Genomic DNA, 25,431 nt, shown 5'->3' with positions numbered 1-25,431 from the left:
GTTGTAGAAAACATAATATATTGTTGTAGCATTGGAGCATTTGTACTAAAAAGACATGTTATAGACTTATATATGTGACCTATTCCACTTGATTGAACCAATACAATCGGAAATTCAATTCGGCTCCCGGATGCGTATGCTCCCTCTACCAAAAAACATATTTTGAAATGTCAAAAAATTTGGTAGCTATAGGTAGCTAATAGCACCTAGAGTAGCAGTACATAGCAGCAGAACACACACCAACTAACCACTTACTCTCCAAACCAAAAGGCAGCACTGCATTATAGGTAGGTTGAGCAATTCCACCACATGCCCCGGGCACCTCAGGCTGTGTCGTCGGGGATCTTTCTCGTCAGGCGAGCCCAAGCTATAGCCACCCGCACATAAACCTCATCATACAGCTTGTCAATGATCTGAAAGTAGGCGCTTGCCCAGGTTCTCCTCAGTAACATGGTGCAAAACACCGTCGAAAGACCCACCCCAAATCCTATGCCCATCCCCAGGTAGATGTACGTGATATGATCCGCAACTCCATGGACACTTTTCTCTGCATCAGTAGTACTAATAGAGAAGTTCTTGGTTAGGGGTAGCCACAGCGATGGGGGTTGCCTATGTAGGTATAGCCCACGTTGTCAAGAACCTGCAGCTGTGGCCCGGATGGTATCGTGCCTGATAAGTTGTTGTATGACAAGTTCAAATGGCTCACAGAGGTAGGGCATCTCCAACCGGGCGACCCAAACGGACGCGCTGGACCGTCCGGTTTAGGCTGTTCGGGTGGCCGAGCGGACACGCGGACAGCGGCCCACGTCCGCGTGTCCGTTTGGGTCGCACGCTGCGCCCAACGCGGCGACCCAAAAAGACGCCACGTGGTTCGTCTTCCTTGCGCGGCGCTGCGCCATGGCAGGCCTCGACGGGACAGCAATGGTGGGCGGTGGAACGCGCGGGAAAGTTCCCGCGCGCGGCAAGGTTCTCGCGCGCGCGAAAAGGCCATTGGCGCGCGCTCGCGCCCAAGTTTCCCGCCAGGCCGCCGGCTATAAAAGACGGCGGCGGTCACAGACCGCATCTCACGCCCGCTCCGCCGTCCTCTCCCCCTCCACCTTCTCCGGCGCCCTCTCCATCGCCATGCCGCGCACCCTGCAGGCCACGTGGGCCAAGCTCTCCCTCGCCGCCCGGGCCAGGTTCCCGCGGACGGAGGAGGAGGAGCACGCGGACTCGCGGTGGGTCGCGGACGACGAGGCGCTCCGCGTCGCTGCCGAGGCGGCGGCGAAGAAGGGAGGGGACGCGGAGATGGTGGAGGCGGCCGCGGACGGCTGGCACGAGACCGCGGACGGCTGGTACGAGGCCGCAGAGGAGGGGGCGGCCGCCGCGGAGGAGGAGCCGGTCGACGAGGAGGACCTCGCGCTGGCGAACATCAACGCCGCCATCGAGGAGCGTCTCGCCGACCTCACGCGCGTGATGAAGGAGCACGAGGCCACCTGCCGGGCCGGCCGCCGCCGATTAGGCGACCTCCTCGGCCAGAAGAACGAGCTGCTCGCTATGCGAGCAGCCCGCCACCTCATCCAGATGCCCTCGCCCGAGCGGCGCGCCCGCGAGGCTGCGGCGTCGGCGGAGCGCGGCCGACAAGAACGCATGCGCCAGCGGAACGCGAACCACGAGGCCCAGGCCGCCGGCCGCGTTCGCCTGGAGGCGTGCACCGCTGTGGAATGCGCCACCCTGCAGGAGCTGGAGCTATGCGGGAAGCGGATGGTGCCACCGTAGGAGGCGGAGCGCGAGCGCGCCCGAGGCGCGCGGGCGGAAAGGAGGAGGATGAAGGCCTCCGCCGCGCCACCCAGCTCGTAAGCTGGAGTGGAATCCTCACGCGTACAGGCTGCCCGCGTCGAGTGAAATCCACGGCCCCGACGGCGAGCCGGCGAGGGAGTCGCCGGCGAGGCCGCCGGCCCCGTACATATTAGGATAGAAGTAGTAGGCTAAAAAAAATGTAATGGTTCCTTTGAATGAAAAAAAAAGTTTCTATTTCTATGACACGCGGGCCATGGGCGGACAAGGGACGGACGCGAGCGACCAGCATTCGACGTCCGCGGCCACGCAAACTCGCCCCAGATTTGGGCCGGGTTTGGGTCGTCCCGGACGCCGCGGCAATCCGTTTTAGGGATGGGTCCACGCGCTGGCCGCGTTTTCGTCCGGTTCGACCCATCCGGACGCGCGGGCGCGGTTTGGGTCGCCCGGTTGGAGATGCCCTAAAGCTGACAAACCCGACCGGATTGCACCGGATAACTCGTTGTATGATAGCTCCAGGGACTCCAACTTGTTGAGATCACCAATCTGATTTGGGATTTTGCTGATAATATATAAACTGATTGTTTGATAAGTTCAAATTGTTGAGCCCAATCAGCAAAGTTATCGCCTCTGAAATCTCCCCTGTTAAACTGTTACATGACAGATCAAGATTGACCAGTAGCTTGTAGATTTCAAAGGTATAGTCACGTGTTTGGCCTTTCGTGATGACTGTGACATGTTGAATGTAGATGGGTTGCAGCCCAGTAAGGCAGCCCATGTAGTTTACAATTGCTGAAATCTCAAGGCTCATCACGTTGGTAGTTTGGGACCGTCTTGGGAAACAAAGTTTAGTCTCACATTGCTAGTTGGGAGAGAGTTGGAGTGGTATATAAGGACTGTTGTTCTACTCCTTCCAAGTGAGTGAGAATAGAAGGAGCCCTCGCGCACTCCTCCTTCTCTGCCCGCCCCGCCTCGGCTCGTCACGCACGCACGTCGCGTTTCGTGACTCGAGTTCGAGTTCGAGACACAATCAAGGAAGCCTAAATTTGTGCTTGGTGCACCAACTGAGTTGGGTACGTGTCGACCTACATGTACATGCTCGCCGCGTGTCTCTGGCTTCATACGCGTGGCAACGCGGTCGGGTCGGCTCTCCTCCCAGGCTATACAAGGAGACAGATCAGATCTGGAGAACACAATTCTCAGAACTCTCTAGTCCGTCTCTCTCACGAAGTTCCTTTTGTTGCGCTACTCTCTAGTCTTCCCCATCACGGCGACTGCGTGCACAACCGTTCGAGAGAGCAGGCCTCTGAAACTCCGTCCGTTGAGATCCTGCACCGGGAGACGTGCGATAAGGTTTTTGGGGAGCATCTCGGCGCGACTGCTCGCTGATGTTCGTCTTCTTCTTCGACGGTTCGGCTGCTTCAACGACAGATTCGACTACACCATGGGCGACATCAACGATTCCCATGGTGGTGATGCTGCTGCTGGTGCGACCTTCCCGGTCGCGATGTACGTGCTTTTCCTCTCCTACCTTGCACTGCTACTTGTTCCATGTTCAGATCTGATGCATGTGCTTAGTCTGATGTGTGTGGTCAAGTATGCTTGTGTATCTGTCATGTTGTTTTCGGTAATTAATCTCACACGGAAATTGCCTAATAATCCAACAATCCAAAAACCTTATATGCTTAGGCAATTACCACCGTCTGGTTTTGCTGCTGCGCTAAAACCGAGCCCGTTTACGGGTTCTCATTTCAAGAGATGGCAGAATAAGACCCTCTTGTGGCTCACTTCTATGGGCGTGCACCGAGTTGCAGAAGGTACTCCTAGAGGTCCGCTTACTCCTAAAGAGGATAAAGCGTTCGGGGATGCCACTGAAATCTTTGTGAGTGCCATCCTAAGTGTGCTTGGAGACAAGTTGGTTGATGCTTACCTGCACATCCGAAATGGGAAAGAACTGTGGGATGCACTGGATGCTAAGTTTGGTGTTGCCGATGCCGGAGGTGAACTGTATGCTATGGAGCAGTTCAATGACTACAGAATGGTGATGTCTACGCCCCCTCCTTTTCCTGTAGACAGTGTTGGGCCTCCAAGAGCAGAGGTTTGTAGAACAGCAGCAAGTTTTCCCTTAAGTGGATCACCCAAGGTTTATCGAACTCAGGGAGGAAGAGGTCAAAGATATCCCTCTCATGCAACCCTGCAACCACAAAGCAAGAAGTCTCTTGTGTCCCCAACACACCAAATAGGTGCACTAGTTCGGCGAAGAGATAGTGAAATACAGGTGGTATGAATAAGTAGCAACGGCACCAGAAAAGTGCTTTGCCCAGGACAGTAAACAAGCAGTAGTAACGCAGCAGTAGTAACACAGTAAAACAGTAAACAAGCAGCGATAGCAGTATTTAGGAACAAGGCCTAGGGATCATACTTTCACTAGTGGACACTCTCAACTTTGATCACATAACAGAATAGATAAATGCATACTCTACACTCTTGTTGGATGATGAACACCATTGCGTAGGATTACACGAACCCTCAATGCCGGAGTTAACAAGCTCCACAATTCAATGTTCATATTTAAATAACCTTAGAGTGCATGAAAGATCAACACGACTAAACCAAGTACTAACATAGCATGCACACTGTCACCTTCACACTATGTAGGAGGAATAGATCACATCAATACCATCATAGCAATAGTTAACTTCATAATCTACAAGAGATCATAATCATAGCCTACGCCAAGTACTAACACGGATGCACACACTGTCACCATTACACCGTGCAGGAGAAATAAAACTACTTTAATAACATCACTAGAGTAGCACATAGATAAATTGTGATACAAAACACATTGCAATCATAAAGAGATATATATAAGCACTTCACTATGCCATTCATAACAGTAAATAAGTATTCTGTGAAATATAGCCTAAGAGACCCACACGGTGCACACACTGTCACCTTTACACACGTGGGACAAGGAGTCTCCGGAGATCACATAAGTAAAATTCACTTGACTAGCATAACGACATCTAGATTACAAGCATCATCATATGAATCTCAATCATGTAAGGCAGCTCATGAGATTATTGTATTGAAGTACTTAGGAGAGAGATGAACCACATAGCTACCGGTACAGCCCCGAGCCTCGATGGAGAACTACTCCCTCCTCATGGGAGACAGCAGTGGTGATGGAGATGACGGTGGTGTTGATGGAGAAGCCTTCCGGGGGCACTTCCCCGTCCCGGCGGCGTGCCGGAACAGAGACTCCTGTCCCCCAGATCTTGGCTTCGCGATGGCGGCGGCTCTGGAAGGTTTCTCGTACCGTGGCTTTTCCGTATCGAGGTTTTAGGTCCAGGGGCTTTATATAGGCGAAGAGGCGGCGTCAGAAGGTCGAAGGGGCGCCGACACTATAGGGGGGCGTGGGCCCCCCCTTGGCCACGCCGGCCTAGGGTTTGGTGGGCCTGTGCCCCCTCTCTGGCGGTTCTCGTGTGTTCTGGATGCTTCCGGGCAAAATAGGAACCTGGGCGTTGATTTCGTCCAATTCCGAGAATATTTCGTTACTAGGATTTCTGAAACCAAAAACAGCAGAAACAAAGAATCGGCACTTCGGCATCTTGTTAATAGGTTAGTTCCAGAAAATGCACGAATATGACATAAAGTGTGCATAAAACATGTAGATATCATCAATAATGTGGCATGGAACATAAGAAATTATCGATACGTCGGAGACGTATCAGCATCCCCAAGCTTAGTTCCTGCTCGTCCCGAGCAGGTAAATGATAAACAAAGATAATTTCTGGAGTGACATGCCATCATAACCTTGATCATACTATTTGTAAAGCATATGTAGTGAATGCAGCGATCAAAACAATGTATATGACATGAGTAAACAAGTGAATCATATAGCAAAGACTTTTCATGAATAGTACTTCAAGACAAGCATCAATAAGTCTTGCATAAGAGTTAACTCATAAAGCAATAATTCATAGTAGAGACATTGAAGCAACACAAAGGAAGATGAAGTTTCAGCGGCTGCTTTCAACTCATAACATGTATATCTCATGGATATTGTCAACATAGAGTAGTATAATAAGTGCAATATGCGAGTATGTAGGAATCAATGCACAGTTCACACAAGTGTTTGCTTCTTGAGGTGGAGAGAAATAGGTGAACTGACTCAACAATATAAGTAAAAGAATGGTCCTTCAAAGAGGAAAGCATCGATTGCTATATTTGTGCTAGAGCTTTGATTTTGAAAACAAGAAACAATTTTGTCAACGGTAGTAATAAAGCATATGTATCATGTAAATTATATCTTACAAGTTGCAAGCCTCATGCATAGTGTACTAATAGTGCCCGCACCTTGTCCTAATTAGCTTGGGTTAACACTGATCATCATTGCATAACATATGTTTCAACCAACTGTCACAAAGGGGTACCTCTATGCCGCCTGTACAAGGGTCTAAGGAGAAAGTTCGCATTGGATTTCTCGCTTTTGATCATTCTTCAACTTAGACACCCATACCGGGACAACATAGACAACAGATAATGGACTCCTCTTTTAATGCTTAAGCATTCAACAACAGTTAATATTCTCATAAGAGATTGAGGTTTTATGTCCAAACTGAAACTTCCACCATGATTCATGGCTTTAGTTAGCGGCCCAATGTTCTTCTCTAACAGTATGCATACTCAAACCATTTGATTGTGAAAACCGCCCTTACTTCAGACAAGACGAACATGCATAGCAACTCACATGATGTTCAACAAAGAGTTGATGGCGTCCCCAGAAAACATGGTTATCGCACAACAAGCAACTTAATAAGAGATAAAGTGCATAAGTACATATTCAATACCACAATAGTTTTTAAGGCTATTTTGTCCCATGAGCTATATATTGCAAAGGCGAATGATGGAAATTTAAAGGTAGCACTCAAGCAATTTAATTTGGAATGGCGGAGAAATACCATGTAGTAGGTAGGTATGGTGGACACAAATGGCATAGTGGTTGGCTCAAGGATTTTGGATGCATGAGAAGTATTCCCTCTCGATACAAGGTTTAGGCTAGCAAAGTTATTTGAAACAAACACAAGGATGAAGCGGTGCAGCAAAACTCACATAAAAGACATATTGAAAACATTATAAGACTCTACACCGTCTTCCTTGTTGTTCAAACTCAATACTAGAAATTATCTAGACTTTAGAGAGACCAAATATGCAAACCAAATTCTAGCATGCTCTATGTATTTCTTCATTAATAGGTGCAAAGTATATGATGCAAGAGCTTAAACATGAGCACAACAATTGCCAAGTATCACATTATCCAAGACATTTATGCAAATACTACATGTATCATTTTCCAATTCCAACCATATAACAATTTAACGAAGAAGAAACTTCGCCATGAATACTATGAGTAGAAACTAAGGACATACTTGTCCATATGCAACAACGGAGCGTGTCTCTCTCCCACACAAGCATTTATTCAAACAAAACAAAAACAAAAACAAACCGACACTCCAAGTAAAGTACATAAGATGTGACCGAATAAAAATATAGTTTCAAGAGAAGGAACCTGATAATTTGTCGATGAAGAAGGGGATGCCTTGGGCATCCCCAAGCTTAGATGCTTGAGTCTTCTTGAAATATGCAGGGATGAACCACCGGGGCATCCCCAAGCTTAGAGCTTTCACTCTCCTTGACCATAGTATATCATCCTCCTCTCTTGACCCTTGAAAACTTCCTCCACACCAAACTCGAAACAAACTCATTAGAGGGTTAGTGCATAATCAAAAATTCACATGTTCAGAGGTGACACAATCATTCTTAACACTTCTGGACATTGCTCAAAGCTACTGGAAGTCAATGGGACAAAGAAATCCATCCCACATAGCAAAAGAGGCAATGCGAAATAAAAGGCAGAATCTGTCAAAACAGAACAGTCCGTAAAGACGAATTTTAAAAGGGCACCAGACTTGCTCAAATGAAAATTCTCAAATTGAATGAAAGTTGCGTACATATCTGAGGATCACTCACGTAAATTGGCATAATTTTCTGAGTTACCTACAGAGAATTTTGCCCAGATTTGTGACAGCAAAGAAATCTGTTTCTGCGCAGTAATCCAAATCTAGTATGAACTTTACTATCAACGACTTTACTTGGCACAACAAAACACTAAACTAAGATAAGGAGAGGTTGCTACAGTAGTAACAACTTCCAAGACACAAATATTAAACAAATTACTGTAGCAAAATAACACATGGGTTATCTCCCAGGAAGTTCTTTCTTTATAGCCATTAAGATGGGCTCAGCAGTTTTAATGATACACTCGCAAGAAATAGTATTTGGGGCAAAAGAGAGCATCAAGAGGCAAATTCAAAACAACTTTAAGTCTAACATGCTTCCTATGCAAAGGAATCTTGTAAATAAACAAGTTCATGAAGAGCAAAGTAACAAGCATAGGAAGATAGAACAAGTGGAACTTCAAAAATTTCAGCATATAGAGAGGTGTTTGAGTAACATGAAAATTTCTACAACCATATTTTCCTCTCTCATAATAACTTTCAGAGGCATTATGAATAAACTCAACAATATAACTATCACATAAAGCATTCTTATTCACATGCATAAAAGTATCATTACTCTCCACATAAGCATAGTCAATTTTATTAGTTGTAGTGGGAGCAAATTCAACAAAGTAGCTATTATTATTATTCTCATCATCAAATATAGGAGGTATATTGTAATCATAATCAAATTTATCATCCATAACAGGCGGTAACAAAAGACTACTATCATTATAATCATCATAAATAGGAGGCAAAGTATCATCAAAGTAAATTTTCTCCTCAATGCTTGGGGGACTAAAAAGATCATGCTCATCAAAACCAGCTTCCCCAAGCTTAGAATTTTCCATAGCATTAGCAACAATAGTGTTCAAAGCATTCATATTAATAACATTCCCATTAGCATGCATATAAAGTTCCATGGGTTTTTTAATTCTCTCTTCAAACACATCATGTCCTAATTCAAGATAAAGTTCATAAATATCTCTCATATTTTTGTTGTTTTCCATTATGCCTTACTAGTGTAAACAAGAAACAAAAAGATGCAATTGCAGGATCTAAAGGAAATAGCTTCGAGCACAAACACAATGGCGCCAGAAAAGTACTGTTACCTGGAACCGAAGTATGAGTGCCTTTTACCTTTCCTCCCCGGCAACGGCGCCAGAAAATAGCTTGATGTCTACGCCCCCTCCTTTTCCTGTAGACAGTGTTGGGCCTCCAAGAGCAGAGGTTTGTAGAACAGCAGCAAGTTTTCCCTTAAGTGGATCACCCAAGGTTTATCGAACTCAGGGAGGAAGAGGTCAAAGATATCCCTCTCATGCAACCCTGCAACCACAAAGCAAGAAGTCTCTTGTGTCCCCAACACACCAAATAGGTGCACTAGTTCGGCGAAGAGATAGTGAAATACAGGTGGTATGAATAAGTAGCAACGGCACCAGAAAAGTGCTTTGCCCAGACAAGTAAACAAGCAAAGTAGTAACGCAGCAGTAGTAACACAGTAAAACAGTAAACAAGCAGCGATAGCAGTATTTAGGAACAAGGCCTAGGGATCATACTTTCACTAGTGGACACTCTCAACTTTGATCACATAACAGAATAGATAAATGCATACTCTACACTCTTGTTGGATGATGAACACCATTGCGTAGGATTACACGAACCCTCAATGCCGGAGTTAACAAGCTCCACAATTCAATGTTCATATTTAAATAACCTTAGAGTGCATGAAAGATCAACACGACTAAACCAAGTACTAACATAGCATGCACACTATCACCTTCACACTATGTAGGAGGAATAGATCACATCAATACCATCATAGCAATAGTTAACTTCATAATCTACAAGAGATCATAATCATAGCCTACGCCAAGTACTAACACGGATGCACACACTGTCACCATTACACCGTGCAGGAGGAATAAAACTACTTTAATAACATCACTAGAGTAGCACATAGATAAATTGTGATACAAAACACATTGCAATCATAAAGAGATATAAATAAGCACTTCACTATGCCATTCATAACAGTGAATAAGTATTCTGTGAAATATAGCCTAAGAGACCCACACGGTGCACACACTGTCACCTTTACACACGTGGGACAAGGAGTCTCCGGAGATCACATAAGTAAAATTCACTTGACTAGCATAACGACATCTAGATTACAAGCATCATCATATGAATCTCAATCATGTAAGGCAGCTCATGAGATTATTGTATTGAAGTACATAGGAGAGAGATGAACCACATAGCTACCGGTACAGCCCCGAGCCTCGATGGAGAACTACTCCCTCCTCATGGGAGACAGCAGCGGTGATGGAGATGGCGGTGGTGTTGATGGAGAAGCCTTCCGGGGGCACTTCCCCGTCCCGGCGGCGTGCCGGAACAGAGACTCCTGTCCCCCAGATCTTGGCTTCGCGATGGCGGCGGCTCTGGAAGGTTTCTCGTACCGTGGCTTTTCCGTATCGAGGTTTTAGGTCCAGGGGCTTTATATAGGCGAAGAGGCGGCGTCAGAAGGTCGAAGGGGCGCCGACACTATAGGGGGCGCGGGCCCCCCCTTGGCCGCGCCGGCCTAGGGTTTGGTGGGCCTGTGCCCCCTCTCTGGCGGTTCTCGTGTGTTCTGGATGCTTCCGGGCAAAATAGGAACCTGGGCGTTGATTTCGTCCAATTCCGAGAATATTTCGTTACTAGGATTTACGAAACCAAAAACAGCAGAAAACAAAGAATCGGCACTTCGGCATCTTGTTAATAGGTTAGTTCCAGAAAATGCACGAATATGACATAAAGTGTGCATAAAACATGTAGATATCATCAATAATGTGGCATGGAACATAAGAAATTATCGATACGTCGGAGACGTATCAAATGGTTGAGAACCGATCTGTAGTAGAACAGGCTCATGAGATACAGATCATGGCAAAGGAACTTGAGCTCCTCAAGTATGTGCTACCGGACAAGTTTGTCGCGGGATGCATTGTCGCTAAGCTTTCCCCTGCGTGGAGGAACTTTGCCACTTCTCTGAAACATCAGAGGCATGAGTTCTCTGTTGAGAATATCATGGGCTCTCTGGATGTTGAGGAGAAGGCGAGGGCAAAAGACAAACACACTGGAGGAATCGAGGGACGTTCTGCTGCCAATATGGTGTAGAAAAATGCCCACAAGTCCAAGGGAAAGAACAAGGGAGTCTCCCAGACCACCAACTTCAAGAAGAAGGGGAAAACGGAGAAGAAATATCCTTGCTGGGTGTGTGGCGAGACAGGCCATTGGGCTAATCGCTGTCCATAACACAAAGGAAAGAAATGTCAAGCTGGACATAACTCAAATTCTGTCAGCATGGTCATTGACAACACAGAGGAAGGAACTACAGGGTATGGTAATATATTACCTATTGTTCTTTCGGTGTTTCAACCCACAGAATGGTGGGTTGATACAGGTGCCAATGTTCATGTGTGTGCTGACATCTCCATGTTTACCTCTTATCAGGCCCGAGGTTCCTCAGTAATGATGGGGAATGGGTTACATGCTACTGTTCGTGCTGTTGGCATGGTAGATCTGAAGTTTACTTCGGGAAAGATCGTGCAACTGAAGAACATGCTGCATGTCCCTTCTATCAAGAAGAATCTCGTTAGTGGCTCCCATCTTATGAAAGAGGGTTTTAAGTTGGTGTTTGAGTTCAATAAAGTTGTACTGTCTAAGTATGAAACTTTTGTTGGAAAGGGCTATGAATGTGAGGGAATGTTTCGCTTCTCTCTAGAAGACTTCTGTGATAATGTTGTGAACCATGTAAGCACTAGTGTTAATGAAACTAATGTTTGGCATTCACGACTTTGTCATGTTAATTTCGGTTGTATGACGCGGCTTGCTGATATGAGTTTAATTCCGAAATCCACCTTTGTCAAAGGCTCTAAGTGGCATGCTTGTGTGCAAGCAAAGCACCCTCGCAAGCCTCACAAGCCTGCGAAGGAAAGAAACTTGGCACCACTAGAGCTCATTCATTCAGATCTATGTGAGATGAATGGTGAGTTGACAAGAAGTGGAAAGAAATATTTCATAACTTTGATTGATGATTCCACTAGGTACTGTTTTGTGTATCTCCTGAAAACTAAAGATGAGGCTCTTGATTTGTTTAAAATCTATAAGGCTGAAGTTGAGAACCAACTTGAAAGAAAGATAAAAAGGGTTCGGTCCGATCGTGGTGGAGAGTACTTTTCTAATGAGTTCAATTTATTCTGTGCGAAACATGGTATAATCCATGAGAGGACGCCTCCCAATTCCCCACAATCCAAGGGGATTGCGGAAAGGAAAAACCGTACTCTAACAGATTTGGTTAACGCCATGTTAGATGTTTCGGGTTTATCCAAGGAATGGTGGGGAGGCTATATTGACCTCGTGTCATGTCCTAAACCGTGTTCCAACCAAGAATAAAGAGATTACCCCTTATGAGGAATGGGAAAAGAAAAGACCAACACTCTCCTACCTACGAACTTGGGGCTGTTTGGCTAAAGTAAATTTGCCAATCACCAAGAAGCGAAAGCTTGGACCAAAAACTGTGGATTGTGTTTTTCTTGGCTATGTTGCCCATAGCATTGCTTATAGATTTCTTGTGGTGAAATCTGGAGTGGACGACATGAATGTTGGCACCATCCTTGAATCAAGAGATGCTACATTCTTTGAGGATATATTTCCTATGAGAGATATGCATGGCATGTCTAGTTGGGAATCTGATCCAATACATGAAACTCCTATGGAGTCTGATGAGGAATCTGATGATGAGAGTTCAGATTCTGATGAAGATGACAATGAAGCTCCCACAAGGAGTAAGAGACAAAGGATTGCAAAGTCTTTTGGTAATGATTTCATTGTGTATCTTGTGGATGATACTCCCACTACCATTTCAAAAGCTCTCGCATCTCCTGATGCAGACTACTGTGGAAGGAAGCGGTTCAAAGCGAGATGGATTCCATCTTGGCTAGTGGAACGTGGGAGTTAACTGAGCGTCCTTTTGGGTGCAAACCTGTAGGATGTAAATGGGTATTTAAGAAGAAGCTTCGAGCTGATGGTACTATTGAGAAGTACAAAGCTCGGCTTGTAGCCAAAGGCTATACCCAAAAGGAAGGCGAAGATTTCTTCGATACCTACTCACCTGTGGAGAGATTGACCACCATTCTAGTACTACTGTCATTGGCTGCCTCACACGGTCTTCTCGTTCATCAAATGGACGTTAAGACGGCTTTCCTAAATGGAGAGTTGGACGAGGAAATTTACATGGAACAGCCTGATGGTTTCGTACTACAAGGTCAAGAAAGAAAGGTGTGTAAATTAAAGAAATCTTTGTATGGTCTCAAACAAGCACCCAAACAATGGGATGAGAAGTTTGAAAGAACTTTGACATCTGTGGGCTTTGTTGTTAATGAAGCCGACAAATGTGTGTACTACCGCCATGGTGGAGGTGAGGGAGTTGTCCTATGCTTGTATGTGGATGACATACTAATTTTTGGGACAAGTCTCAATGTGATTAAGGAGGTAAAAACCTTCTTATTTCAGTGTTTCGAGATGAAAGATCTTGGAGAAGCTGATGTTATATTGAACATCAAGTTATTGAGAGATGGGAATAATGGGATTACACTTGTGCAATCTCATTATGTTGAGAAGGTGTTGAGCAGATTTGGCTATGCTGATTGCAAATATTCTCTCACACCTTATGATCCTAGTGTCTTGCTTCGAAAGAATGAAAAGGCAACTAAAGATCAATTGAAATACTCTCAAATCATTGGTTCACTAATGTATTTAGCTTGCGCTACGAAGCCTGATATCTCGTTTGCTATATGCAAACTTAGCCGGTTTGTGGCCAACACGGGAGATGATCATTGGCATGCTCTTGATAGAGTGATGCGCTATCTAAAGGGAACCATGAGTTATGGAATTCATTATACCGGGTATCCAAGAGGACTTGAAGGGTATAGTGATTCCAATTGGATTTCAGATGCTAAGATGAAGGCCACAAGTGGATATGTTTTCACTCTTGGTGGTGGCGTTGTTTCCTGAAAGTATTGCAAGCAGACCATCTTAATGAGGTCAACTATGGAAACAGAACTCACTCAGGCTGTAGGTGGGCCTGTCCATGGGTGCCCACTAGCTGACCACCTCTGCCCGCCTGACTTGGGCTGGTCACCGCTATATGTCCGTTCCTTTCCTTGAGACTAGGTGGGCGTTCGCTACCGCACGCACAGAGGAGCTATGCACTGACGCCTCAAAGCTCAGAGTGAGCACTTCGCCAGCTGCCAGGACGAGGCAAGGATCAATTTTTAGCACAGCACAGAGCTTCCTTCAGACGACAGATTTGGTACAACTGCTAGCACATACACTTACTACAGTATAATACATTCATGTATAAGAACACGTCCAGAAATTCAGACTATCTTTAAACCGGTACAAAGGGAAATGACAGGAAAATGTCTCAGGATATTCTGAGTATCTCAAAACAATACAAAGGGAAATGACAGGAATATGCCTGTCTTAGGGCATCTTCGACGCGGGTACGCAAAATGTCCCCGTGTGTCCTTTTGGGTAAAAACATGACCCAACACGCGGACCCAAATGCAAAACGGACGGCACGCGAGGTCCGTCACGACCCAAAGCCAGCTCAAATTTGCGTGGCTTTTGGGGCGAGCCGGACGAGCACGGGCGTGCTTTTCCATCCGCACATGTCCGGTCGTGGCCCATTTGGTAGTGACAAAAAAAGTCCCATATCTTCTCTCTCCTCTATCCCTTCTCTGTTTGCTTTTTTGCCATGGATACCTCCATTCTTCCCGTCGGATTGGAGCTCGCCTAGCTAAGTTTCGTCGTCGCCCTCGCCTGGAGACTCCCGGCGCCGCCGCCTCCTTTTTTTCAGCCCTGCTGAAAGTCGCCGGAGCAGAAACAAGCGCCGCCGGCCTCGACGCCACCGAGCAAGACGAAGCCGGAGCGAAGCTCGCCGGGGCGGGACGTGGACGGAGCCCATTGCACAATGAAGACCATTGCACTAGTACTGCACATTTATGCTGGCAAACTTCATCAATTGCTTTGTAGAATCTGAAGAGCTGATACTGCTGGCAAACTTCATCAGCATTAGTTGTACATGATGATACCACGTTACTACTAGCAGATTTCCGTTGAAAGGTTGTGCAATATTGCTACAGTAGAGTGATGGATAATAAGAATCAAGTACTGAATTGCTCAAGCTGAGGGATTAAAAAAGTTCCAGATCTTGATAACAATAATAAACACTAGCCTCTGAAATTATAACTTCATGCATATTTGGATGATCATTGAAGCTGAACAACAAAAAGAAGAAATTATAACTTCTGCATGTTTCATATAGCTTCTGCATCAGACATCATGCATACAAGAGACACAGGAGCATACAAATGGTAATCATTACTGAGACGAAAGGATTCAGCAAACAAACTAGACAGAACACTCCCTTTTAAATTTAAAGTCATGATTTTAACACATAGATCAACGGGGCCAAACTGAAAAACAAACAGAACAGCAGCATTTCTGAAGTGATTACCTTCAGGGCTTCAGAGAAGGTAACACATAGATCAGACCAACGCAACACTTAATTCTTATTATGAACAGGTTAAAACCAAAGAGTAAGAACTAAACTGTCGTTGAACAAACAAATTCATAGGAACAACATGGTCAATTTTCCAGTGGGCTATAATTTTACAGTGGGTTCAATTTTCCCTAGAAAAATCTCAAATTTGTAACAGAGGGTCATATCTGTGAAGCTCCTTATCTCAGCAATGACTGTCTTCTTCCATGAGCTGCAAGCAAGGAGTAAGAGAGGAAGAGTACCTTCTGCAAATCTTCTTCGGCAGCTCCCCATGGACCTCGCCGGATGCGTGCGGTTGAGGATCCCCAAGAACCTCGCCGGCCGCCGGGAGCTCCACACAGGCCTGCTGCTCAAACGACGGGGTGAGAGTGGTCCTTTCCCGTGGAAGAATGGAGGTGCCAGACGCGGACGAGGTCAACACAGGAGGCGGAGGGCAGTGGCCATGGAGGGGAGCGGCGAGCGGCGGAGAGAGAGGAGGGGTGGCGGCGGCGCGCGAGCTCGAGGGGGAAGCGGAGTGGAGGGAGGGGCAGTTGGTTGAGCGGAGGGACGGAGCGGCGGACCGTGGTCGGCCATGGCGCGGCGCGGCGCGGCACGAAGAGGAGCGGACCGCAGCGACCCAGCGAGGAAGAAACCTAATCCCGTCGAGCGGCGTGGCGGCGGTAGGGAACGAGTAGCGGAAGCCCACCAAGTTTTTTTCCCCGACAGTGGGCGTCCGATATAACGATTTAATTGGGCTGGGCTGGCGGCACCGTGGACAGCCCGTGACCACCTACAGGCATAGAACTCACAGCATTAGATACAGCTACTGTCGAAGCGGAATGGCTTCGTGAGCTCTTGATGGACTTGCCTATGGTTGACAAACCAATACCGGCTATCCTCATGAACTGTGATAATCAAACTATGATTATCAAAGTGAAAAGTTCTAAGGATAATATGAAAAATTCCAAACATATCAAGAGGAGATTGAAGTCTGTCAGAAAACTAAAGAACTCCCAAGTGATAGCATTGGATTATGTCCAAAGTGCTAAAAATCTGGCAGATCCTTTCACAAAAGGACTATCAAGAAACATGATAGACCTTGCATCGAGGGAGATGGGTTTGAGACCCACTTGAGTTGCCGAGGGGGTAACCCAACCTATCTGACCGGAAATTCCGTGAACTAGGACCTGGGAAAACAAACCGAAGTAACTGAGTTGAGAGAAAATTTAATACTCCCACTCCGCTGCAGATGCAATTCTCTCATAGTTACTGTAAGGCAGGTTGACAATGTCTTAATGTGTTCTGAGCGGCTCTTGATGAGCGAAGACGCTGTCCTACAGGGCGATCTTTGAAAAACACACCTATACGAGTGACACTACTAGTCATAGTGTGGGAGATTTGGGTGAATCTCTAGTAAGCTCGTGAAGGGCCGAGGAGTGTGACTTATAAGCTCCACCCGAGGGGAAGGCTATGGTAGCCTAGTACCGTGCCGACATTGAGCGAAACTTGCTGCACAAAGACTGACAATTCAAGGCATAGTCCATTGTTCAGTTGTAGTCAAGCGTAGCACCTTGTCTAGGTGGAAGTTCAACTTAACAGTCTCCACTGAAGTGCAGGTATATTAAACAGTGAATGGAACTAATGTGTCATCTGATGTGCATATGAGATCTGGTGGAGATTGTTGAATGTAGATGGGCTGCAGCCCAGTAAGGCAGCCCATGTAGTCGACAATTTCTGAAATCTCAAGGCCCATCACGTTGGCAGCTTGGGACAGCCTTGGGGGACAAAGTTTAGTCCCACATTGCTAGTTGGGAGAGAGTTGGAGTGGTATATAAGGGTTGTTGTTCTACTCCTTCCAAGTGAGTGAGAATAGAAGGAGCCCTCGCGCACTCCTCCTCCTCCTCCCGCCTCGGCTCGGCTCGTCTCGTCACGCACGCACGTCGCGTTTCGTGACTCGAGTTTGAGTTCGAGACACACTCAAGGAAGCCTAAATTTTTGCTTGGTGCACCAACTGAGTTGGGTACGTGTCGACCTGCATGTGCATGCTCGCCGCATGTCCCTGGCTTCCTACGCGTGGCAACGCGGTCGGGTCGGCTCTCCTCCCAGGCTATACAAGGAGACATATCAGATCTGGAGAACACAGTTCTCAGAACTCTCTAGGCTGTCTCTCTCACGAAGTTCCTTTTGCTGCGCTACTCTCTAGTCTTCCCCATCCCGGCGACTGCGTGCACAGCCGTCCGGGAGAGCAGACTTCCGAAACTCCGTCCGTTGAGATCCTGCACCGGGAGAGGGGCGATAAGGTTTTTGGGGAGCGTCTCAGCGCGACTGCTCGCTGCTGTTCGTCTTCTTCTTCGACGGTTCGGCTGCTTCATCGACAGATCCGACTACACCATGGGCGACATCAACGATTCCCATGGTGGTGGTGCTGCTGCTGCTGGTGCGGCCTTCCCGGTCGCAATGTACGTGCTTTTCCTCTCCTACCTTGCACTTCTACTTGTTCCATGTTCAGATATGATGCATGTGCTTAGTCTGATGTGTGTGGTTAAGTATGCTTGTGCATCTGTCATGTTGTTTTCGATAATTAATCTCACACGGAAATTGCCTAATAATCCAACATGATGTGCATGCTATCCTCAAAAAATTGATGATCATCAATATCATTGCTTTCAAGTTTGATACTGACCATGGTATGCTTCCTGATATATTGTTATGGGCCAACTCCAAATAATGAAGACTTTCAAGGAAAGAAAGGTTCTTAGGAATATCGCCACTAAACAGGTTTGATCTCATCCTCAAAATCTGCAATTGTGGCATTTTTTGTGGTAACCACTCTGGCAATGTTCCAAAGAACCTATTGTATGAAACATCAAGGAACACTAATTGTGTGGCACTCTGAAGAAATTCAGGGAATTCACCTGAGAGATCATTGTTGTTTAAGGCTAAGACTATACATGCTAGAACCAAATTGATCAACAGAATTTAAGCTGAACACTGAAGGATTGTTATATGGCTCCTTCCAGCACTGCATAACATCTCCTGTTAATTTGTTTCCGGATAGGTCCAACCGTTGAATACCAGCCAATTGGCATATAGATGAGGGAATGGTGCCTGTAATTTGATTATTTGCCACAGAAACTGCTCGAGAAATGGGGCTTTTAACATTGCTGGCAGTGGTCCCGTGAAAGAGTTTTGAGGACAGATTCAAGTATGATATATTTATAGGGATCCAAGGAACTTGACCTGTAAGCTTATTAGATCCCGGATGCCGCGAACGAGACGTTGTGGCGGTGCCTGCTAGAGAACGCGACGGCGAACCGAGCTATAGCGGCCGCACGGCTGGCGGCGGAGAAATAGACGAGGGAGGGACGCAACGACCGGGCCGAGCCGTCGTGCAGCATGTAGTCTAGGCTTCTACCAGCTGTAGTTTGTATGATTTGTAGTACATTATGTTTTTTAAATATTATTGCAAAACAAAAAATAGGTCGCCCCATTGGAAGCACACTACGTGCGGTCAAAATATATCCGTGGGGCGACGAAAACGGACAGAGGCGATCACTTTTGGACGTTCGAAATGCGTCGTCCCGTTGGAGATGCCCTCGTGGCCCCGGTAGCCATCTGGTCCTCGTCTGAATCGGTACACGGGGATAAACCGGCCACGTGCATTCTAGCGCTGCGATTCAAACGAACCAATTCATCCACGCTGCCCGACGTATGCGCGTTCATCAAAGTCGGCGTCCGTTCTGGCTATATAGCCATGCCATGTCATCTAAAGTCTTCACAAATAAATCTTCATACAATAGACACGTTACTAGTTGGCTCTACAATTATTCAAGTATTAAATGGTTGCATGTGAATGAGTTTGCATGCAAGATGAGAACAGCCGGCTAAGAGCAATTCCAATAGTATAGCTAGCTGCTGGCTATAAGCCAAGTGACATGTCATCTATAGCCAACATATACAATAGTGAGCTATAAAAATGTAATATTTTATCAATATATGACCCACCTTTCACTCTCACAAAGTGCCTAGGAGCACGTGCTAGAGCTGGCTCTTGCATAAGAGCCCACTCTCCTTTTCTCTCCTCCTCTCTCTCCTCCAACTAAGCAATAATGTAGTATTTTAATCCTTATAGCTAGCTGACTAGGACTTATTGTACTTACTCTAAGCATCCATGGCAGACTACAACTTTTTGAACTTTGTGCTACAGCCAGGCTACAAGTGAAGCGTCGACTATCTTCTCTCTCCTTGCTTCTCTCTCATCCTAAGAGCATCCCCACTCGTTGGCGCTCCCCACGCCCAAATCCGGCGAAATTTTCGTCCGGATTGGAGTAAGATTTGGCGTGGGGAGTAGTTTCCCAGTCGTGTGCTCCCCAAGCGGCGTTTCTCGGGGAAAAAGAGGACGGCTCGGGGAATCCGGACGAAAGAGGAGACACGTGGGCGTGGGCGGTTGGTTTAGCTTCATCCGGAGTCCCCGGGAGACCCCCGGGAAACCGAGGATGGCATGGGGAGTCCGGACGAAAATAGGCTCAAATCCGGAGCAAAACGAGGAACCGGGGGCCTGACTGGGCCGTTTTTCGCCGTCCGGATTAAAAAAAGTGGCCGTGGGGGCTCTGTGGGGAGACGAGTGGAGATGCTCTAATGGCTTATAGTCTGCTGAATAGGATCTATTGTATTTGCTCTACGAGAGGTAACTATTTTCTTTCACAACCTGACATCTCTGTGACATAGACTCGAGTGGGGCGCACCTTAAATCTCATATAAATATGAGTGTTCTTTAATTATACCAAAGAAAGTTTGTATGAGGTACAAGAAACAGATTTGGTGCACATAAGCACCAGTGCTCTTGGTTTTTAAAAATATTTCAAAATTGTATATCTGTGTTTCAAAAATTCTGTCACATTTATTTTGTGAATACATACATGTCTTAAATACTCGGGTAAAGTTTTGGTAGAAAATGCATTGTATTTTTAGCTATAGGGAAAAAACAAATTTGTGGCTGGATAGATATTTGTCAGAAACTTGTCTTTTTGTATAGCTCAAAATACAACACATTTTTCATTTTCTTTTCCAAAATCCATACCGTATCTTTGGAATGTTTATATGTAGGTCGGTATTTAATATCAATTTTTTGAAATTCAAAAATATTTTTAAATAACACAAGCATTGGTGCTCATGTGCCTAAGACACTTTCCCTGAGGTACTTCCAAAACAAAAAAGTTCGCATGACCTATACTCCTATAAATTTGCACTACACATTTCTTATAGGGTTGGTTCGTATGGGATATGTTCTATAATCACTAATAATAGTACAGAAAGGGTATGTTCTATAATCAAACAACTAGTATAGAAAAAAAAAATTGTATATGACCTCAAGACATATGTCGTATTGATTAATTCCCTCGTACTGGGCAGTAGTCAGGTAGCAGTTTTCTTTGCAATCTTGAACAATTAAACAACTGTAACCATTTTATAGCAGTAAGATTGTTCAAACGCACAGAAATTTCAGCTACATAAACAAGGCTCATTGGGTAGTTACATTTTAACACAAAAAGGCCCATAGCAAAGAAACAAGTCAATGAAATTTTACTAAATAAGCTTGATTTAAAGGTTGATAACAGTACCAAAATTTTAGCTGTGCCACTCATTGCCGATAGTAACAGGATGCTCATATGACAAAACTAAGAGATAACCAGACAAGCTCTCGTAGCAGACAGTCTCCTACAAACAAAGTGACCATAACAGCAGCCTGAAGAATAGTTCACTCGTCCTCCTGGCTACGAAGCCTAGCAAGCTTGTTTGTGACAACAATATCCAGCTGAGCAGCACGCTCCACAATGTTCTTACGCTTCTGGGTAGAGACGTTGTGCGCAATCTCAGCACAGTATGTCCTGTCAGCAATGAATGAAACACAAAGGTTAATACCAATCATAGCATCATTATAAGAGTGAACAAAGCATATGTTAACTCTAGCACAATTCAAAAGTGTGAAGAACCATCAGGCTTGAGAACATTCAGTTCTTAACACTAGTAAGCACTGCGAATCGACAGCATTAGTTTACCTGTTGTGCATCATAAGCAACTCAAGCTCAGACACGTTGTGGACAACAAACTTCTTGAACTTGTTCGGCAGGTAATGCCTGGTCTTCTTGTCAGAACCATAACCAATGTTGGGCATCAAGGTACATCCTTTGAACTTTCGCCTGACACGAGAGTCAATACCCTTTGGCCTGCGCCAGCTGGGCTATAGACATAGAGAAGTGAAACTGCTCAGTTTTAAGCACAAGATAACACAAGTAGACAAAGAAAAACAATACATAAAGAAGATATAGAGCCTCAGCATATAAGAAATAAAAAAGAAGCTACAAAAATTAACGGCTTCAGCGTGCAAGAATTCTATACTTATGCTTATGTGTTGTATAATTCATTGATTGGTTCCATTCAGGAAATAGGCTACAGCTGCAAGCAGTTGCATAATCGATTTTTCAGATGACGCTTTTAAAAACAAGTTCGCAAAGACTGTGCAAAGCAAACAGTGGAAATGGTACAAGTTGCAAAGAGTGCACCATGCAAACAATTCAAATGGCACATGTCAGAACTTCACTTCTGTGGCAGGGATTTACTTGCTAATGCAGATTCATTTAACCAAAAAACTACAAGAATTTAATTCAAATTCATATAAGAATCCCTGCCGCCAAAATTTAGGTATAACAGGAAAAGAACTCATTTCGGTGAAAGGATCAGAAAGAAGGTACTAATCATGGAGAAGACAAGATTTTCTTCAGCACCCACTGGGTGACAAGTGTTGGGAGAAATCTGGGCAAACACTCAATACTCAGAATGAAGCCTCGCCTTTTTTATCAAACCCACTCCATGAAGCCATGAAGTTATTGCTGTCGAAGAGTTTGCGAGAGCCACAGTGCTATACTTATGCAAGGGCTACTGCTCTCTTACTTCGTCCCAATGTTCACTGAAGAAAATGTTCTCTTTCTCAGACCTTTTACTAAGCCATCATTTCCTTTCATTCAAGGGGAAGATAGAGCAGAGAAAGAAAACACCAGCTAGACTCAAAGTTTGGGCACCAAGTGGAATAAGCAAGCTTGTTTAAACATGCAATATTGAGTTATTTCCTTCAAATTAATTACGGCTTCTACTCAAAGCAACAAGAAAACATTTCTACAGGCTATGACCACGTGTGGTGTGTCAACTGCTTATATTCAGTCATGTGCAAGTTCTGTAAATACACTTAACACATCGGTAAAGCTGGCTCAATACTCACACTTCCCTACCATTTCACGGCATCATTGCCTAAGCTAGAAAAAATTAGGCATAGCCCGCAACAACAACGACGACACACAATAATCCAGGTTAAAATTTAACATCAGAAACCACTTGGAACGGCTAAATAACCACAACAGCGCACGGCAATCGCTACCTAGCACCGGAACATGCGGCGCCTACAAATTACACTTGTCCATTTCAAAGATTGGTAGGAGAAGTGGATACCTTGAGGCCGATGTAGCGGTCGCTATGGGCCCTCTTGAAGTGCTTGGTCCTCTTCTTCACGATCTTCGTCGTCAGCAGAGGCACCGCCATCTCTGATCTGCCGGGCAAAACCAAAAGTCGGAGTTGGAATCAGATGAAGAAAACAGTGTCACAAATGATCTGAGAGGTGGAAGCTCTGTTATGGGCTGCTTGCTGGTACCTCCGAAGGTGACGACCCTGACCCTGACCCTAACCCTAACCCGGAGCGAGGAGGAAGAACGGCGGCGGCGGCAGGGTCGTGTTTGCAAGGCGGCGCGATGTTTATACCTTCAGCAAACCCTAGATGTGTGGGCTTTGATGGGCCACTACTAAATATATATACCCATCAACGAGAAAGATGCAGTCTACCCACGAAACGGGCCTAGCAAACATATTCGGCCTTTGTGCGACCTTCGAAAGTTCACTCTCAAGTGGGTAATATATAGCGAGAACCAACCTGAGGTTGGGTGGTTAGGAGGGTGGTTGTACCCCCAGCCCACCAGAGTTCAAACCCCAGGTTTGACATCTGTGTGTCTCATAAAGGCGGAATATTCATTCAGTGGGAGGCGACGTTCCCGTCGACAGCGAGGCGCCTGTGGTGACTTCGTCAATTTCAAGATCCAATCCGCCGGCTCAGTCTTCCGGAGGTGCTCATAGGGGTAGGGGTGTGCGTGTGTGCGTTCATAGGGGTGAGTGTATGCGCGTGTATGTGAGTGTCTGCGTTTGTACTGTGTTTCTCAAAAAAAAAAAGGTGGGTAATATATAGCGGCCCAAAGCAACCGGCGCAGCTTGTCTAACTTGCTTGTAGAAGTCACCAAGGTTCAGTTCTCTGACTTGCCGTTGGAACGGTGAGATCACTTGAAACACTATACAAGTAGTACTGTACTGACCCGATACGATAGCATCAACTGTTCACGGTACTGTTTGTTACACTAGCACTTGTTTCAAACCATCAGATCTGAATCTAACAGTAGAAAATGAGCACAAGTTAGAGGTACGTTAAGAAAATCTTTTATCGAAGTTAACTTAGTCGGCTGACGATTAAAATCAGCCGATTAATCGGGTTATAAACGAGTTAATCGGACGATAAATGAATTTATCGGTTAATCTAACGATTAATTATTGAATCGGATGTCTTTTTAAATAATGGTACTGTTCACCTCTAACTTGTCTATGGCGCGGTAAGTGACACACAAATAGATACTTACCAAGAAGATTTTCTCTCCACTAAAAAATTCTTTCTGAGTAAGAATAGGCCCTAAAAATGCCCAGATTTCATGAGCAATCGAGCACTGCTTTTTCTTTTGAGATGAATCGAGCACTACTTGAGTAGGAGTAAACTGAATACAACAAAAAAATATTATATATCAGTTTTAAATATGTTGACTTTGGACAGAGTCTCACTGGAGCGGTTTTGACTTGACATAGCTTGAATTGATATGACGCATGAAAGTTACATTTTCATTTATAAATCTAATCTTGGTACCACGGCGCAGTAAATTAATTTTCGCAACTAGTTGGTCCTGCGGTAGATATTATCTCTTCAATATATTTAATTGTCCAAGTTAAATAAACAATTGAATGATGTAAGTGGCACGCAATGTAATGTTCTTCTTCGAAAAAGACATAACAAAATATAACTTCTTGTAACTTGCAAATATAAACTTATGTCATGTGCATACTAGTTAACTTGAGCACTATTCATTTAAATCATTGTTTCTCGGTTACAAATGGTGAACCTGCTTATCTCTAGCCTACTACCTACTGGTCACCCGGCTCTGTGGAGATGAACGATCGCCCGTAGCTCTCTCCGATGCTCTCTCCATTGCTCATCCGTCGTTGATCCCGGCTGCTCTCTCCGCCACGAACATCAAGTAGGCAGATCTATCCGCGGCCACAGCCTCCTGACGCAGTTGCTGCTCCAGCTCCTCCTGCCGCCGACGGTGATCCAACTCCTGCCTCTGTAGCCGGAGTTGCATCTCCGCCAAACGCCGCCGCTCGTAGACTTCATCATGACGCTACGTCTCCTCCCGCATCAACCGCCGTAGTGCAAGCTCCTCCCACCCCAGCTGCTGGTGCGCCTCCCACCGGCGCTGCCGCTCCGCCTCCCGCCGCTGCCACGCCTCCTCGGGCTCCAGCCGCTCCACCTCCTCCCACTGCCACCGCTCCGCCTCCTGGCCCTGCCGCTACGTCTCCCGCCGCGCCTGACGTGGGCATTACCCTTCGGGTAATCGACATTGCCCTATCTTGTATTGATTAGTTGGAGGACCATGAAGACACCTGGAGGCAAGATGGGCCACCTAGGCGGCGCACTGGAGGAATCCTTGGCGGGCAAGACAAGGAAGCGGCCGAACAAGAAAGGATTAGATCTAAAGCTTTGTAAACCTAGTCGTACTTGGTTAGACCTCTTGAGACCTGGCCTCCTATATAAGGGCCAGGAGAGGGGCTGCCGAAAGACAGAATCAATCATAGCAATACTAGCCACCA

General features: G+C 45.7%; 1 protein-coding gene, 1 long non-coding RNA gene and 1 pseudogene across 2 annotated transcripts; all 3 read right to left on the bottom strand.

Moving 5' to 3' along the window:
- Window positions 1-309: 309 nt before the first annotated feature.
- Window positions 310-2,587, bottom strand: LOC127315840 (uncharacterized; annotated as a pseudogene).
- An 11,594-nt stretch (window positions 2,588-14,181) lies between these two features.
- On the bottom strand, window positions 14,182-15,995 carry LOC127315841 (uncharacterized). The gene is made up of 2 exons (XR_011748684.1): window positions 15,687-15,995; window positions 14,182-14,935 (listed from the first exon to the last, which is right to left on the bottom strand). It is a non-coding gene; the product is annotated as an uncharacterized lncRNA (long non-coding RNA).
- Window positions 15,996-20,987: 4,992 nt separating this feature from the next.
- On the bottom strand, window positions 20,988-23,281 carry LOC127316673 (large ribosomal subunit protein eL32z). Its single transcript, XM_051347120.1, has 4 exons — window positions 23,126-23,281; window positions 22,927-23,023; window positions 21,483-21,664; window positions 20,988-21,311 (listed from the first exon to the last, which is right to left on the bottom strand). Exons 2-4 carry the CDS (start codon window positions 23,014-23,016, stop codon window positions 21,182-21,184), a joined length of 402 nt encoding a protein of 133 aa, XP_051203080.1. The 5' UTR covers window positions 23,017-23,023; window positions 23,126-23,281; the 3' UTR covers window positions 20,988-21,181.
- Between the last annotated feature and the right edge of the window lie 2,150 nt (window positions 23,282-25,431).

Source organism: Lolium perenne, chromosome 7, assembly GCF_019359855.2.
Source record: "Lolium perenne isolate Kyuss_39 chromosome 7, Kyuss_2.0, whole genome shotgun sequence".
Taxonomy (NCBI): domain Eukaryota; kingdom Viridiplantae; phylum Streptophyta; class Magnoliopsida; order Poales; family Poaceae; genus Lolium; species Lolium perenne.
The sequence above is the reverse complement of the archived record's forward strand: the minus strand, read 5'-3'. Positions and strand labels throughout refer to the sequence as shown.

Coding starts and splice junctions, on each gene's coding strand:
- LOC127316673 (XM_051347120.1), bottom strand. CDS start 23,016: ATGGCGGTGCCTCTGCTGACGACGAAGATCGTGAAGAAGAGGACCAAG. Junction 21,665..22,926: donor ACCGCTACATCGGCCTCAAG/GTATCCACTTCT, acceptor CTATGTCTATAG/CCCAGCTGGCGCAGGCCAAA. Junction 21,312..21,482: donor TTGCTTATGATGCACAACAG/GTAAACTAATGC, acceptor CATTGCTGACAG/GACATACTGTGCTGAGATTG.